Source organism: Atheta coriaria, unplaced genomic scaffold (genome assembly GCF_025399875.1).
Source record: "Atheta coriaria isolate IRGN ID8LTWV9N9 unplaced genomic scaffold, Caltech_Dcor_3.1 hic_scaffold_2_pilon, whole genome shotgun sequence".
Taxonomy (NCBI): domain Eukaryota; kingdom Metazoa; phylum Arthropoda; class Insecta; order Coleoptera; family Staphylinidae; genus Dalotia; species Dalotia coriaria.
The window spans coordinates 3,788,729-3,803,421 of record NW_027045444.1 but is presented as its reverse complement, the minus strand read 5'-3'; the positions used below and the strand labels follow the sequence as shown (position 1 = coordinate 3,803,421).

At 44.3% G+C, this 14,693-nt stretch overlaps 2 protein-coding genes and 1 long non-coding RNA gene across 5 annotated transcripts; 1 reads left to right on the top strand and 2 right to left on the bottom strand.

The window, feature by feature from the left end:
* Nucleotides 1–499: 499 nt before the first annotated feature.
* sff (sugar-free frosting) lies at nt 500–6,012 on the bottom strand. 3 transcript variants are annotated; one of them, XM_065316394.1, is made up of 12 exons: nt 5,621–6,012; nt 4,959–5,397; nt 4,522–4,843; nt 4,320–4,470; nt 4,040–4,255; nt 3,789–3,988; nt 3,502–3,720; nt 3,321–3,445; nt 2,767–3,260; nt 2,513–2,699; nt 2,288–2,451; nt 500–2,118 (listed from the first exon to the last, which is right to left on the bottom strand). In XM_065316394.1, exons 2-12 carry the CDS (start codon nt 5,050–5,052, stop codon nt 1,888–1,890), a joined length of 2,403 nt encoding a protein of 800 aa, XP_065172466.1. In that variant the 5' UTR covers nt 5,053–5,397; nt 5,621–6,012; the 3' UTR covers nt 500–1,887. The 3 variants fall into 3 exon arrangements, with proteins under 3 accessions (XP_065172466.1, XP_065172461.1, XP_065172455.1); XM_065316389.1 differs by having other exon boundaries at nt 2,767–3,445; nt 4,959–5,403; XM_065316383.1 differs by having other exon boundaries at nt 2,767–3,445.
* Nucleotides 6,013–6,662: 650 nt separating this feature from the next.
* ifc (delta4-sphingolipid-FADS-like protein ifc) lies at nt 6,663–8,267 on the top strand. The gene is made up of 4 exons (XM_065315257.1): nt 6,663–7,081; nt 7,139–7,315; nt 7,382–7,521; nt 7,574–8,267. The coding sequence occupies exons 1-4, from the start codon at nt 7,000–7,002 to the stop codon at nt 8,135–8,137; spliced, it is 963 nt and encodes a 320-aa protein (XP_065171329.1). The 5' UTR covers nt 6,663–6,999; the 3' UTR covers nt 8,138–8,267.
* On the bottom strand, nt 8,142–10,041 carry LOC135801753 (uncharacterized). Its single transcript, XR_010550432.1, has 2 exons — nt 8,829–10,041; nt 8,142–8,686 (listed from the first exon to the last, which is right to left on the bottom strand). It is a non-coding gene; the product is annotated as an uncharacterized lncRNA (long non-coding RNA).
* Nucleotides 10,042–14,693: the final 4,652 nt, after the last annotated feature.

Here is a 14,693-nt window from a genome sequence, read left to right as displayed (position 1 = left end):
CTGCCAAGTTATCTTTAGAATGAAATAGTAGTCACAATAGTAGGTAGTTAGTACCTAATCACATTTCTTTCAGCTCTCTTTCAGCTTTTCTTTCAGCATTACAACATTATTTCTCATTTCTATTGTTATGTAATGTATTTATGTGTGTGAGTGAATGAGTTCCTTCCCTTTACCCCAAATTAATCTTATTTATTTCTTTTTAGCAGACACTTTTTAAGATTGTAAATAAAATTTCGCATCATTACACTTCTTATTTATTAATACTAAAATGAAGAAAAAATAAGTAAAGTATAAAAGACCGTAATATAGATTCACATGCTATATACGGGGGTGGTTTGAAGGGCCTTTTAACATCTTACCTGTTTATTACTTATCTTCGTTCTCGTAGTTCACAGTCGCCTACAACCAATCTCATCTTCTTCAATTTCTCTTCTTCTCGTTGTCCTACACAACACAAACAACACCATTCTCTTCCATTCTCTTCACATTCACATAGCAATCAAATTAATTAATTATTATTTATCACAATATTATATATACAAGCACTTATGACATATCAATTATTTATCTTAGTGTGTAAGTACAATAATCTGATAATAATCCAATCGAACGTGTCGCTCCGAGTCGCAATAACGAAGAAACAAAACTCGCAACTCACAACACAAACTGGTGCACTACGTAATCCGTACACTCGATACAAAAGTGCGATAACAAATAAACAAATACATAGCGTGGTGAGATTCAGAGAGAGCAAAGGCAAGAGCAGCTGGGTTTTGTGACAGACTTTTTGTCCCTATATACAAAAAATATCTTTGTACACATATTCATTTCCTGATTTAGCCTAGAACTCAAAGCGTAGTCAAAATCGCGCAACATAAATTCAAACCTTTGATAACCATCTTATCTCCACTCATCATCATCATCATCTGCATCAATTAGCCTAAAATTTAATGACTAGCTACACGTGTCTTATCATTGTTATTTGTTAAATGTCATATGTGTTCGTTTTAGTTTTAGTTTCTTTTGTTCAGCTAAAAAGTACTGTTCACTAGTACTGATTTGTACAATAATTCGCATTCGGTAGTGTTTTTCTTTATATTTTGTTTAAGTTTTTACTTCAAATGGCCGGCAATTATTATTTTACGATTATTGATTATCCTCCGAGCTGTGCATATTTATACAGTTACAATTGTTTAAATTCTTGGTTAGGTAATATACACAAACAACACACGATGTAGTACTTATTAGTTTTCCTGCACCCAACTTTCGCCGTCCACACACACACCGGTACCGCAAATCACAAAAGCTCATTGTTTATTTTCTTATTACTCGTTATAGCTAATTAGTAGTTAATTCATAGTTTACATGCGATTATTAGTTTCGTGTGCGCCTCACGCACGTTATCATAAGGGATAAGAGTTTTCATTTTCATTTTTCGAAGAGAGAACAACGTTTTACAAGAGAAACAACGCAATTAATTATAGAATCATTAATAGGGTGGGGTGCGAAACAATTCGGCTAGTATTTACACTTAGTATGTTTTTGTTTTGTTTTGGTTTGCTTCCATCGTTAGTTATTTAATAATTACGAATTTAACTATCTAGGGTTTTCATTTTTTCTTTTCTTTCAAAGTTTTGTATTTCAAACCCTTTGATTTAATTATAATTATAATAATCTTTGGTATTCGTGTTTTGTGTTTTGTCGGTGGTATCTTTGGCGTGTGTAACATTCCGATTGCAACAATTCCCCAAGTTTTGTTTACACTTACTTTTACGCTTACATACATTGCACTTTATTTTCCTTGATTTTCCTAAGATTAACGTTATACGCTTTTGGTGTTGAACTTTATATACTCGTAACTCATAGTGTGTGATACTTGAGTGTGGCTTAAGTAATCGAACTGCCCGACATTGTGGTGATGCACGCTTTTTCGCACGTGTTTTCCGTGTTCTCGCTGCTGCTGCGCACTGCTTTCGGCGTGCCGGGAATTTGTTCCATGCTTTCGGTGTTGTTGTTTGTTGAGGCACGGCGGCCTGCTTCGCGCACTGCTGTGCGGACGTCGAATACAGAACATTCGGATTCAAGGTCGGAGCTTTCGAGTTGCAATACTTTGAGCTGCTATGGAATAAAAATTCATAGGTTAGGTTTCTAGTGTGCTAAGAAACACTTTAACCACATTTACGTTTTCTTTACTTTCAAACTACTGAGAAAATACTTTAGTCACGACCGTGACTAAAGTGTCAAAATGTTAATTTCCTCTTAAATCAAATGATTTTCAAACCCTTACTTGTCTTGTGTTTAAATATAATTCACTAGAGTCCGATCCGCAGCTAGATGACTCTGAAATCTCCGCGCCGAATTTTCTTTGAGCTCTCGGTGAGGGCGGAGGTCGACGCGTGCAGACCTGCGCTTGAATATGTTCACATACTCTCCGGAAACGCCGAATATTACCTAAAAAACACATGTTTCAAATATAAATCTCTATTCTGCCTTAAATATAATAAATATTTACCGGATAATAGCGTGAAAGTAATGGCAAACAAGTGTTCTTTGGCATTATCTGTCGATTGTTTAGTAATCGTGGAAATATCAACTTGGAATCGCACATGACGCTGAAACATTGCGGGTCCAGTCGTGCCCCGTTTGTATTCCACGCGGAAAGACATCGGGCTGGATACGCTATGACTCAATTCGGCTATCTGCAATAATTAATCATTTTAATTATTATTATGAGTGTTTAATTATATTTTTTGAGAAATATCTTACTGATAGAAACGCATGAATAAGATCTGCTTTAACGGTGGCAAGCGGTTTGCCTTTGACGAGTATAGTAAACGTTTCGTCCTTCTCAGTGGTCATCAACGACCCAAACCAAGACTTCTTCGTGAGTTCAGGTGATGACTCCGGCGTGAGATGCATCTCCTCCGAAGACGCTTGCATTTTCCGCCGATGGAAACGTGGCGATCCCAGGAAGCTATTCTTGATCGTAGTTAAGCGTGAGCGCCAATGATGACCGGTAGCTCCACCGCCACCACCGCCTCCACCAGCGCTTGAATGCGGTGAGCCTGGCGGTGTCATCGCAGGCGCAACGGCGTCCTGTTCCGGCGAGGCGAGTAAAAATGCACCGCCTGCACTACCGCCGCTGCTGTTTGCGCGGTGATGCGTTGGCGCTGCTGGTGATGGCGGCGGTGGCGTGACTGTAACCGCCGCGGTGCGATGATGCGACTGCGAGCGCTGCCCGCCCGCCGCTGACGAGATTCCTGCGCAAACGTTATTGTTAGAATGGTGGCGGGTGCGTGAGCGCGATGGAGGCGGCGTACGGTTGGGGGTGGTGCTGTTAAAGTGGACGGGACTGGACGCGCCCGAGTTGCTGCGCGTCGGCGAGTGGATGCTCAGACTGCTGTGTGTGCTGCCTGTTGATGGACTACGACGAGCATGATGACGTCTAAAACACATTATATTACATAACCTCAAATATAACCTCCAATAATCACAACTAACTTATATTGTGATCTTCTGGGTGTCAGGGGACTGCCTTCGCTGATCTGTCCAAATTGTAAACTTGATGATCCATTTACTCTACAAGTATCAATTCGTTTTCGTGGCGGGTCTGCGCTGTCAACCCTCAAACGCACGATTGATTCGGATTCGTCTTCTTGCGCTGGTCGTCTACGCTTTCTATCTAGTAGCAGGAAGTAGATAACCTTCTCTGTGTTGTGACTACAAACAAAACACAATTATAACCTTAAATTTCATATTTCATACATAACCTCTGAAAATATCATTACCTTGGACTTAACAAGTGTTGAATCAATTTCTCGCGTTCCTTGAAACACCCAAGGCTACAAATCGCTTGTAGAACATCAGGATCCACCGCTTCAATACTCGGCAGGACGTGGGTTTGCACCACCTCCATCATTGGCAGTTCTAATTCCAGCTCACCTTTACCCCCAGCTGTCACCCAAGGGTGTTTGTTGATTTCAGACAACTAAAACGCATAAAAATTAATTTTGAGGTTAGATTTTTAGTTTTAACTTACATTTAGACGTTTTTCCGGGTTCACTTCAATCATTCCCCGTAGGAGACTTTGACAATCCGGCGGAACAAAGTGCGGTATGTGGAAAACACCGCGTTTCACCTTCTCCAGCAATTGTCGTAGGTTATCGTCGTCGAAAGGTAGTGCACCCACTAACAAAGCGTACAAAATCACACCACAAGACCATACGTCAGCTCTACGTCCATCGTATTTTTCACCCTGTGAAAATAACAAGTATTTTAGTTAGGTATAAATATGTTAAGGTTAGTTTAATATAGGCTACCCGTATAACTTCAGGACAGGCATAATGCGGTGACCCACATGACGTTTCCAACATAGATCCTTGCGGTTGTAATGACGCCATGCCAAAATCAGCAACTTTGATGTTATTCTTCTCGTCCAGGAGTAAATTTTCCGGTTTTAAATCACGATGACTACAAAAAAATCAATTAATAATATTCATTTGTTTTTTTTGTTTTGCTTACCAAATAGAATGACTATGACAAAAATCCAACGCGGAAATAATTTGCCTAAAGAACCTCCGCGCTTCTTTCGGTGTAAGTCTTCCTTTTTTAACCAGATAATCAAACAGCTCGCCACCGGAAACATGCTCCAACACAAGGTAGAGATACTTTTTGTTTTCGTAAACATCCGAAAGTCCCAGCACGTGCGGATGGTCGATCAATTTCATGATGGCGATCTCGCGTTCCACCTTCATCAGCACGCTCTCGCTCAACTTCTCGCGGTTGATGATCTTGATGGCGACTTTCTTGCCCGTCACGCAGTTGACACCCAATTTGACTAGGCCTGTAACATGGTTAGGTATTACTAATATTCGTAATGTGTTGACCTGTAATTGATTCGCGTGATCAAGCGTGTGATGAATGATTCGATAATTATTGATTTGCGTGTGGTGTGGTACCTGTTTGGCCTTTGCCGAGAGTCTTCTCAAGACGATACGGGCCGACGTACTGATGCATTTCGGCGACGTTGCCGGCAGTTTCCTTCGCTTGCATGATGACGGCGGCGGCGGAGGTGCGCCGCGCGCCTGTCGCTGCGGCCGCCGTGGTGGTGGCGTGCGGCGTCGACGACGGCGGCGACGGCGGCAGGGCGTCGTCGCTATGCGGCCGCCTCCTGCTGGTGGCGGCGGTGGTGGTTTCGTCGTCGCCGATGAGGCGCGCTAGTGGATCGTCCCTCGATCGAGCCGCTCTCTCTCAGGACAATCGCTCGCTCACATGTCAAAACGACGAGCGCAGCTTCGACGATACGGACGCCTGGATGCCGCTCATCCAGTACGAATACATTGCGCAGCAATCAATCCGCGCTTCTTGCTCGTCCCGCCACGCAATTGTTACTAGAGTCTAAAACTTTTCAAAAGTTATTCGAGTAAACAACCTTGTAATATAGGCAACACGCTGTGCACACGTGTAGGTATAGTTGCCTGCATACAAGGCGCAAATACTGCATATCCTTAGATAATTTTCTTTTCAAGCCGTAAAATCTTTACCAAAGCAAAAAACTAACAATATTTACTTATTATTTATACAAAACAATATATTAATAGTAATTTTAATATCCACACACCTTTTGGTAATCATTTCAAGGATAAAACTCGTAATTAACACTGGAAAACTCTTCTTTCTGCTGATTTTCCACCTTCCACTTGATAGATACCCCAGAATAGAGTTTTCTTCCACCAGGAACACTTAATTTTGGTGGTGTGATTGTCGGTGGTCGATCGCTGGCGCCCGACACACTGCACTCGTTTTCACTGCCACCCCGCGCGCCGCCACGGCTTCCTGCGACTTCACACGCAGTTTCACCGCCTTGCGGAACTCTTGTAAGACGCGATGCGGATGCGATCGCGGACGCGAAAATCGCTCGCGAGGCTGGTTTGGAATTTTTTGGTCGCGCGCGCTTGTGTGTATTGCGGCGCTCGCGGCTGCCAGCAGCAGGATCGGGGCGAACGAACACACACACACACACAGACGAGAAAGTATGCGTATAATGTATACACATACACACGCCCGCGACACGCCACCGCGCTGGGCAGAGGGTTGAATCAATATTTTGGGGTGGGCGCCGCACGCACGAGGCGCCGCACGACGACGTGCGCCTGAAACTCACACAGCAAAGCTAAAATCTGCGAGAATTTAAATTAAATCCTGTTTATTTATGAGGAACATTGTGTTTATAGTTATAAGTTTAAAATAAACAGTTGAATTTCAGCAGGAATTGTAATTAAGGGTTGAAAGTCACCAGCGCCATCTGTTTGAATATTTTAATTACAATTTAAATTTAATTCCGCGTAATTCTTATAAATTTATAATCATTTATATGTTTTATGATCGTTTTACAAATATTAAACATGATTTTCAGTTGTTTTTCGTTTTATCACGCAGTTTTCAAAGTAATCTTTAAATTATTGCTCTGTAAAACCATGCATTGTTGGTTGCCTACCATAAATTTCATCAGAGTAATAATTCTGTTACAAAAATGTGTAAATCAACACGTTTTACGAATAACTTGATAAAAATCTCGGTAATTTTCCAATTGTTAAGTTTATTATCACGTCTGGAGATGTAATCACGAGATAAGCATGAGTCACTTTTCAAAATTCATTCCCCGTGATTATCTGACGTCTTGGTTAACCTGTAAATAAATTCGAAACGCCGATAAGCGCCGAATCAGTGGTTCTAAGCGGAATTTTCCTGTGCTCATCATCGACACTTCTCGCCGCGATGGTTTTCGATTCACGGCACGTACGTCGCGTCCGCATGTGAGCTTGTTTTCGTTTGCCAACCAACGAAAAACGCATGATTACGCTGGGCGTCGTCATCGCGTACAGTGCCACTTCCTGCGTATCGAGGAAGTCGCCGAAATCGAACGCATCTGTCGAAATTGACGCGTGAGAAGTAAATTTCAAGTGAATCAGTGTCTTAAATATTCTATTTTATTAAATCATGGGGCAAAGAAACTCGCGGACTGATTTTGAGTGGGTGTACACTGAAGAACCGCACGCTTCAAGGCGGAAAATAATTCTAGGTAAATCAATATTATAATATAAAAGCATAAATGGGTTTATATTGTGTGTAATTGTAGAAAAATATCCACAAATCAAGAAACTCTTTGGTTATGATCCGAATTTCAAGTGGGTGGTGACACTGATGGTCTCCATACAGATGATAATGATGTTTGTCATCAAAGACCAGTCATGGCCTGTGTTATTACTAGCGGCTTACATGCTTGGAGGAGTAATTAATCACTCATTAATGCTGGGTGAGCAGAGTACACTCGCGCGTATGCTTGGTTGCCTACATTAAACCCGTGTTTTCAAATTTATAGCAATTCATGAAATCGCACACAATTTGGCCTTTGGACATGCACGACCCATGGCAAATCGATGGTTTGGTTTCTTTGCTAACCTCCCAATAGGTGTACCAGCATCTATAAGTTTCAAAAAGTACCACTTGGAGCATCACAGAGTAAATAATCAATTATTAACCCTAAAAATCATCATAATCATGATATTTTTAGTATCAAGGTGATGAGAAACGCGACACAGACATCCCCACCTATCTGGAAGCGAAATTATTCTGTACGACATTTGGTAAATTCATCTGGGTATGCCTCCAGCCGTTTTTCTACGCGTTTCGACCTCTGATTGTCTATCCGAAACCCCCGATGATGTTGGAATACCTCAATGCGGTCATACAATTCACTTTCGATGGTTTAGTCTGGTATTATCTGGGTGGTAAAGTGTTGTGTTACCTATGTTTCGGGTCTGTGATGGCGATGGGTTTGCATCCGGTCGCTGGACACTTCATCTCGGAGCATTACATGTTCAAACATGGTTATGAAACGTACAGCTACTACGGCCCGTTGAATTGGATCACATTCAATGTGGGCTATCATAATGAACACCATGACTTTCCGGCGGTGCCCGGCAGTCGTCTGCCGGAAGTGAAGCGAATCGCCGCGGAGTTTTACGATAATCTACCGCATCATGATTCTTGGTCGGCGGTGCTGTATGATTTTATTATGGATCCAGAGGTGGGACCATATGCGAGGATTAAACGGAAAGCAAAGGGTTTAGATTAATGAATTAAATTCAAGATGTATTTTTGCACTTGTGTGATGTTTTACATATATTTACAAACAGACGTGTTGTTATTTAAATATGAATGTTGTGAATCTCTCGAGTGAAAAACAAGATACGATTCAGGAAAAACTTTATTTTTCATTGGTATTCATTTTAGAGGTTATGTAACACATGTAGTATCCATATGATGTATATGATCTTGTTGTGCAGCGTAAAAGAGCTCTAGACACACCTGAATCTTTGCTCACCTGGCAAACACAGGCAAAAACAAAGTTCAAGCGTGGCCAAAATGAAACTCTTCGTTGAGTTGTTTTTTTTTTGTTATTTTTCGATGCGTACACCTGCCGATGTATTGCGAGGGAGTGCGTTGCGTTGTTGTTGCATGGGGGCACGACGCCGACACACCTGAAACTTTGCTCACCCAGGCGTGCGCACGCGGAGCAATCGAGCGGCACGCGCGCCGCGAAAACAGGGAGGGCAAAATTTCAAGCTCGCCGGCATCACCCCGAGCGGCAGCGACGATGCGACCAACAGGTGGTTATACACATCTGGAAACACACAGCATTAGACGAAATTAATGCAAACAAAGGATTTGATCAAAATGATAAAGTTTAACGCGGCGAGAAACAAGAATAAAACACGAAAAGAAGAGCAAAAGAAGAAATGTTGATCGACGCGCAAGATACGCACTCGAAACGAAAATAAAAATAATATAAAGACATCCGCAGAGTTGAAGTGCACGGCATTGCACACCGAGGGTAATGTTCCGTGCAGAGTGTTCTAATTGTGATGGAGGAGTTGGAGTTGAATCTCGAGATTCAAATGCGCGTGCGCGCACGACTTTTAACTTTTAACCCACATTGCGAAGTCTTTGTGTGTGGCGTATCCTTTCCTGAAACACACAACAAATAATTGCGTTATAAATATAGAAAAAGCAATTCGGAGCGAATATGTCACGCGTATCACCCGCGCACGAATCGAATCGGGCAATATTGCCCCCCCGAAACATTAGACATTGAACAGACATTTTGCGAGAGTTGTTTTTGGCAGCACACAAAGCGCGCGCGCTGCTGGTGTACTTTTACAATTTCCAAAGCTCAACTTCTCCGATTTATAAATATGCGCGAAGGTGGAGAGGTGGAGGAGGTGACGCGGCGAAGGGGGCCCCGATAGATATTATTGGCAGGAGTTATTATTGGAAAAACGTCGAACGCTCGTCGATACCGATACACACGTCGAACGGGAATTATTCCCCCGAAAAAGTTGAGAAAAATTCACGCAAAAAAAATGCATCTCAATCAACAGGTGAACGAGTATAGGTGAGGTGCATTACGTAATATGCATCATGTTTACACACTGTGTGTTCGTCACGCCATCCTAATCTGCACTCGTATCGGTGAATTTGTAGCGAAATGAACTCGAAAAGATTTATTATTCTATGCGTATTATGATGTCATTTGGGAAAACGAACAATGTGTGTGCATGTTTCAAGGTCAATACGCATGCGCAGTGTTTTATGCAGAAAACGATTACTCGACGCTTTGGATATTTAGATATTCGCTTACAAAGTGTCTTTCGGTGGTCTTGTTATTGTGTTATTGTCGTGTGGGCGGCGTGCGCTCGTCTCGTAAACTAAACTAAACTCACTTAAGTATAACTACAACTCATGCCGCACTTATTTATCCATTCTCTGTGTGTGTGTGTTTATGTGTTTGTGAGTATTCACAATCAATGAGATTCGTAATTAAGCTGTAATTTTGTCTTTGGGTACACGGCGCATGCGCGCACTTCGATATTCAATTTTCCAGCAAATTCTTTTTTATTTATAGAACCACGCCTGCCATGTGCGCAGGAATAACACGCGTTTATGATGCGGATTACTCAACCGGCGTTTAATTTAAATATTTGTGTCGTGCAGGTTAAAAGCGACACACTGTAGCGCGGAAAATATTTATTATATCACCTACGAACGACGCGCGGCGCAATAATGCACGAGACAAAGAAAAAGTGTGCGGAAAGTTTTTTTACGCGCCGAGATACGCAGGAGACTGAGAGTGAATGCATGTTCAACAAGTGCCCAGCGGGCGAAAATCTACCCCTCTGAAACACGTCACGTACGCGCAACTTTATGCAACACGTAACACACTTCCGCCAGACTATATGCAACACGTTATACGCGTAAATCGCAAAATTTTTCGTATTTTCGCGATTTTTTCACTAAATATCAACGGATTTTTATAAATTAAAAACTAGAAATATGTAGAATTTAATTCTTTACAAATTAGTAAAAGTTTTAAGATTGTAACTTCATTAGTTTCGGAGATATTCGCAAATTTCTAAGTTTTCTCGTGAATGTAGTTCATAAAGTTCATAGTTACAGTTGTACGGCACGCCGAGTACGACTACGAGACTTGTGGTACACTGAGCACACAGCACGCGTGGGCGTTTTGTTGAAAAACACACTCATGCACACTCTGCGCGCCGCGCGCTCGTGTTGCTCTTCGGCGGTCGTCTCTGCTCTTGGTGCGTTGCTGGTTCGCCGAAGAGTTGAGTTACTGTTACACATTGAAGCCACAGCCGCGCAGAGAGTCGCGACCTGCATGCACTTCTTTGTTCTCGCGCTCAGACCCAACACACACACACAAACACACACACACACAGCTAAAATAACATATAAACGGCGCCGCAGATAATAAATATTCGGCTCTCTGGTGCGGCTCTTCGTTGCGTATTGATTATTTCGCGAAATTATTTCAACAACGTGTAGCCAGCCCACACCGGTGTGGTGATAGCGCTGCCATGACAAACAACGCGCGCACGAAACAAAACAACTCTCTCTGACAAAAATAATACTATACCTTACACAGTGTGTGTTGGTGCTCACGTTTAAACAACAAATCGAAATCAAAACAAAACACAAAATTGTTTAAAACCGATGTGAAGTTTGAAAAGTAAAAGTTGCCGGTGGATAAATAGTGATTGCGAGGAAGGAGTTGGAGCAGTAGTAGTGGTGTGTGGTGTGCGGTGAGAGGAGCAGGCGAGCGGGCCGCCGCTCAGCGTCCGATTGAACGCATCGGTCGACCCTGTTTGGCGTCGTCGATCCCGCCTTCGTCCTCGGCTCCGCTTTTCTCCGTTCACCTGGTATTACAGTCACGCGAGCGCGAGCTGCGTGCGCGCCCCCGTTCGAATTCTGCACCTTACGATTTACATACGGCATGGAGACAAAGAAATGTCCGAAACTTCTATCTTTGCCTCATCATCGCGCACGGCACATACATAATACCCAACTAAAAACACACATGCTTTATTTTTAACATAACCATCCTGTATAATAACAATTAAAACGAATTTATGGCTCACCAGGATATAACACTGCTCTCCCCAGACCCTTGTGGAATACATCCTTCGGTGAGGGGATATTGCTAACGTCATCACCGGCGCACCCTCATCCACGCCAAGCCCCTTTTTCGAGACACTTTTTCGACTTGTTTTAATTTGTGTGGTGTCATACTTTAAGGTTACGTTGAAGGTTAAGAAGTTTGGTGTATCACTGGTTGCCTATGTTGAATTTTCAACTTGGTTTTTTGATTGGATTTTTATAAATTTCGCGCAATGTGATTGTTTTATGTTTAACCGGAAGGCGGAAGGAGGAAGAAGTGGCGGTGGCCGCTCCCCGTTCGTACAGCCAAATGGGTGGGCTCCACGCGCGCGGTTGCAGTGTATATTGTAAACAACAGAACTCAATGCAGCGCAACCTGCGATGTGCATGCGATGCGCGCGTGTTACACAATCGTGGACGAGCCCACAACTAGTCTACACACACAACACACACACAACACATACACGTTGAAAATAAATACAATTGTGTGTTTTAGTTTTAAATTACATAATCTTTCTTTGTAAATTGTTTTGTTTCGACTTTGTTGCCGTGCTGTGCTGCGCGAATTGCGTTGCATACACTCAACGCAGTGAGAAAAAAGTTTTATTTGCGATGTATATGGATTGTTTATGGCCTGTCAGAATCGGAAAAACGCAATTTATCAAGCGGGCCTTTAACGATGACAGTTCCGACAGATTTCGCAGGGCGATAAAATGCGATAAGTTGGCAAACAGGCGTTGAAATGCGATCGAATCTGACTAAACAAATGAAGACTCGCACCTTTACACTCGCCCCCTTCGCAGGGTTACACAGCGGATTTAAGCGCAATTTCCGGCTTTTAGTGCACAATTCGAATCGTCATAGGCAACTTATTAAACATATTTAACACAATACAATATTCGACGAGTGTGTGGATGTTATTTTTTTTTTGTGTGTAAGTGGAGTTTTTTCGTGCTGGCCAGCCAACGATGATGGCATCATTTAATTAACACTAATTGGTTCGAGCCAGGTTGGGCCGGGCGACGCGCACGCGGTCGTAAAATGCGATAAACTAAATGCGGAAAATATGCTAGTGGTGGTGGTGGTGGATGATAATAACGATAGCGAGTCACCTCCACCGGCGCACCCTTAAACAACCCTCACGCAAACAATGTTTGTCTACGTATATTTCTCTCCAAGCAAAGACATGTAATAATTCATTCGGGCGATATATTTACATACAATATAATATAGGCAACCACACAAACACCAAATTTTTCCATTTACAACTATAGGCAACCAATCATACGTATTTTGATTTAATTAAGTCTACGACACGTTGCGTTTTATTTTTATACTCTCGTTGCCCGTCTAATTGGGCAAATATTTGCGAGACAACACACACGACACAAGGTAATAACTATTAATTTTGATCGGGCAATGAATTTCTTCACTATGCGCAATTTGTAACCTCACAAATCATCATAAAGTTTATACAGGTTTTTTATACTTCCATGTGTCATATGCAGATGGCATTTGAAGACGCGTTGCCCTTTTATCAGCGTAAAGTTTAGCGCGCGTAACGAAGCGAAACAATCAAAATGTCACACACGTTTTTCGGAGGGTGCAGAATGCCAACACAAATGGTCATCCTACGACACGAAGCCGCGCCCAGTTGCTGGGATGCTGTTCGGAAGAGGTCGAGAAGCGCGGCGTCGAGCGATGCTGGTGGTAAAGAGGCTTCGAAGCCGCTCAGCATCCCTTACGTGAGCACCTCAGCGCGGTCTGGTCGGCGGTGTTCGTGGCCGTCGGCTCGAGACGCGGCCTCTTCCGCTGGGGTTGTAGGTCGCGATGTTGCGGGCGTTCCGGACTTCGCCGCAAGTAAGCGCCGGAGCCAAGGGCGACTCCCTCAATTTCCCTTCCGAAGCGAGGTCCGTACGTAGAACCCTCTCTCCAATTGGCTTTGCGTGGGGACGTGGATAGTCTTCGTCAATACGACGCGTTGCCTTCAACGAGGCCCAGTTCAAAGTCTCGACCCAGGGACCGGAGAACCACGAAGGGCCGCTATACGTGGTCGTGTTTGGCGGCGCGTGGATGGTGGGGAACGCACCGCTTCACAAGGTCGCTAAACTTGAAACGCACTTGTCTCTGTGCCCTGGTTGTGTCGATCTCGTCGTCCCTCTTCGTTCGACCTCTGTCGCATCGGCGGCGTTTCACCTCTACCGGCACATTGTCGCAGGCACCGGATGGCTCAGCGAATCAAAACTATGGTGCCAGCGCGGGGAGTAGCCGGTAAATCCCACGCGGTGTCTGGTTATGGTTGTCCACCACTTGAGAAAGAAGCGTTGACCATCTTGGCTTGGGTGATCAACTACTTCCAGGCGCAGGGCCTCAGTGCTGCCATCAGGTCGTTCGCTCGCAGAGGCCATTGGCCTGCGGACGGTAGGCGACGGTGACGTGACGCACTCCGTGAGTTTCCAGGAAACGCCGGAACGCGTTTGCCGGTGAAGTTGCGCCCTGTCCGGAGATCAGTCGTTCCGGGCCTACGGCGGTGAACAGCTAACAGCAACCCTAAGTAACAGTCGCAGTGGTGTTTTAGGTGTGGGAAATGCCCAAACGTACCTTGAGTGATGATCCACTACCACCTGGATATACTTCGCCTTGCTGCGTGCAGCTGCAGACCCCATGACGATGGTGTCGATCGCCCATATGACCCCTGGACCCGGCGGCGAAGCGATCGGCTGAAGAGGCCGAGAGTGGTCGACGGTTGCAGGTTTCACCAGCTGGCACGCCGCGTGTGCACCCAATGAACGTACGCCTTGATGTGATCGGCGGCTTCAGGCCACCAATAGTGTCCGCCCAAGAGGCGTTGTGTCCTCAACACGCCAGGATGTCCGTGCTCGTCGTGGTAGTGTCGGAGAACCTCGACGCGGAGTGGGGCCGGTACGAATATCTGATTCAGGCCCCCGGCTGCCACAAACCGCCATCCCGCGCCGCTGGCAGCCTGGGGGTGGATCGTCCAGCAAGTTTTGCTCGCGTCGCAAGACGTCATCATCGATGAGGAGCGACACCGGCCCTCGTGAGAGAGCGTCAGCTACCTCACTAAGCCGTCCGGGTCGATGATGAATGGTGTAGTGGTACACCGACAAGCGGATCGACCAGCGGTACAGCTTGCTCGAGGGGTTCTTCATGTTGAA

What these genes read in the sequence shown, in the direction of transcription:
- sff (XM_065316389.1), bottom strand. Translation starts at nt 5,052, where the DNA reads ATGCAAGCGAAGGAAACTGCCGGCAACGTCGCCGAAATGCATCAGTAC. An exon ending in CCTGTCCTGAAGTTATACGG is followed by an intron (nt 4,256 to 4,319) that starts GTAGCCTATATT and finishes TTATTTTCACAG; the next exon opens with GGTGAAAAATACGATGGACG. An exon ending in TTATTCATGCGTTTCTATCA is followed by an intron (nt 2,700 to 2,766) that starts GTAAGATATTTC and finishes TAATTATTGCAG; the next exon opens with ATAGCCGAATTGAGTCATAG.
- ifc (XM_065315257.1), top strand. Translation starts at nt 7,000, where the DNA reads ATGGGGCAAAGAAACTCGCGGACTGATTTTGAGTGGGTGTACACTGAA. An exon ending in TAATCACTCATTAATGCTGG is followed by an intron (nt 7,316 to 7,381) that starts GTGAGCAGAGTA and finishes TCAAATTTATAG; the next exon opens with CAATTCATGAAATCGCACAC. An exon ending in ACCACTTGGAGCATCACAGA is followed by an intron (nt 7,522 to 7,573) that starts GTAAATAATCAA and finishes TGATATTTTTAG; the next exon opens with TATCAAGGTGATGAGAAACG.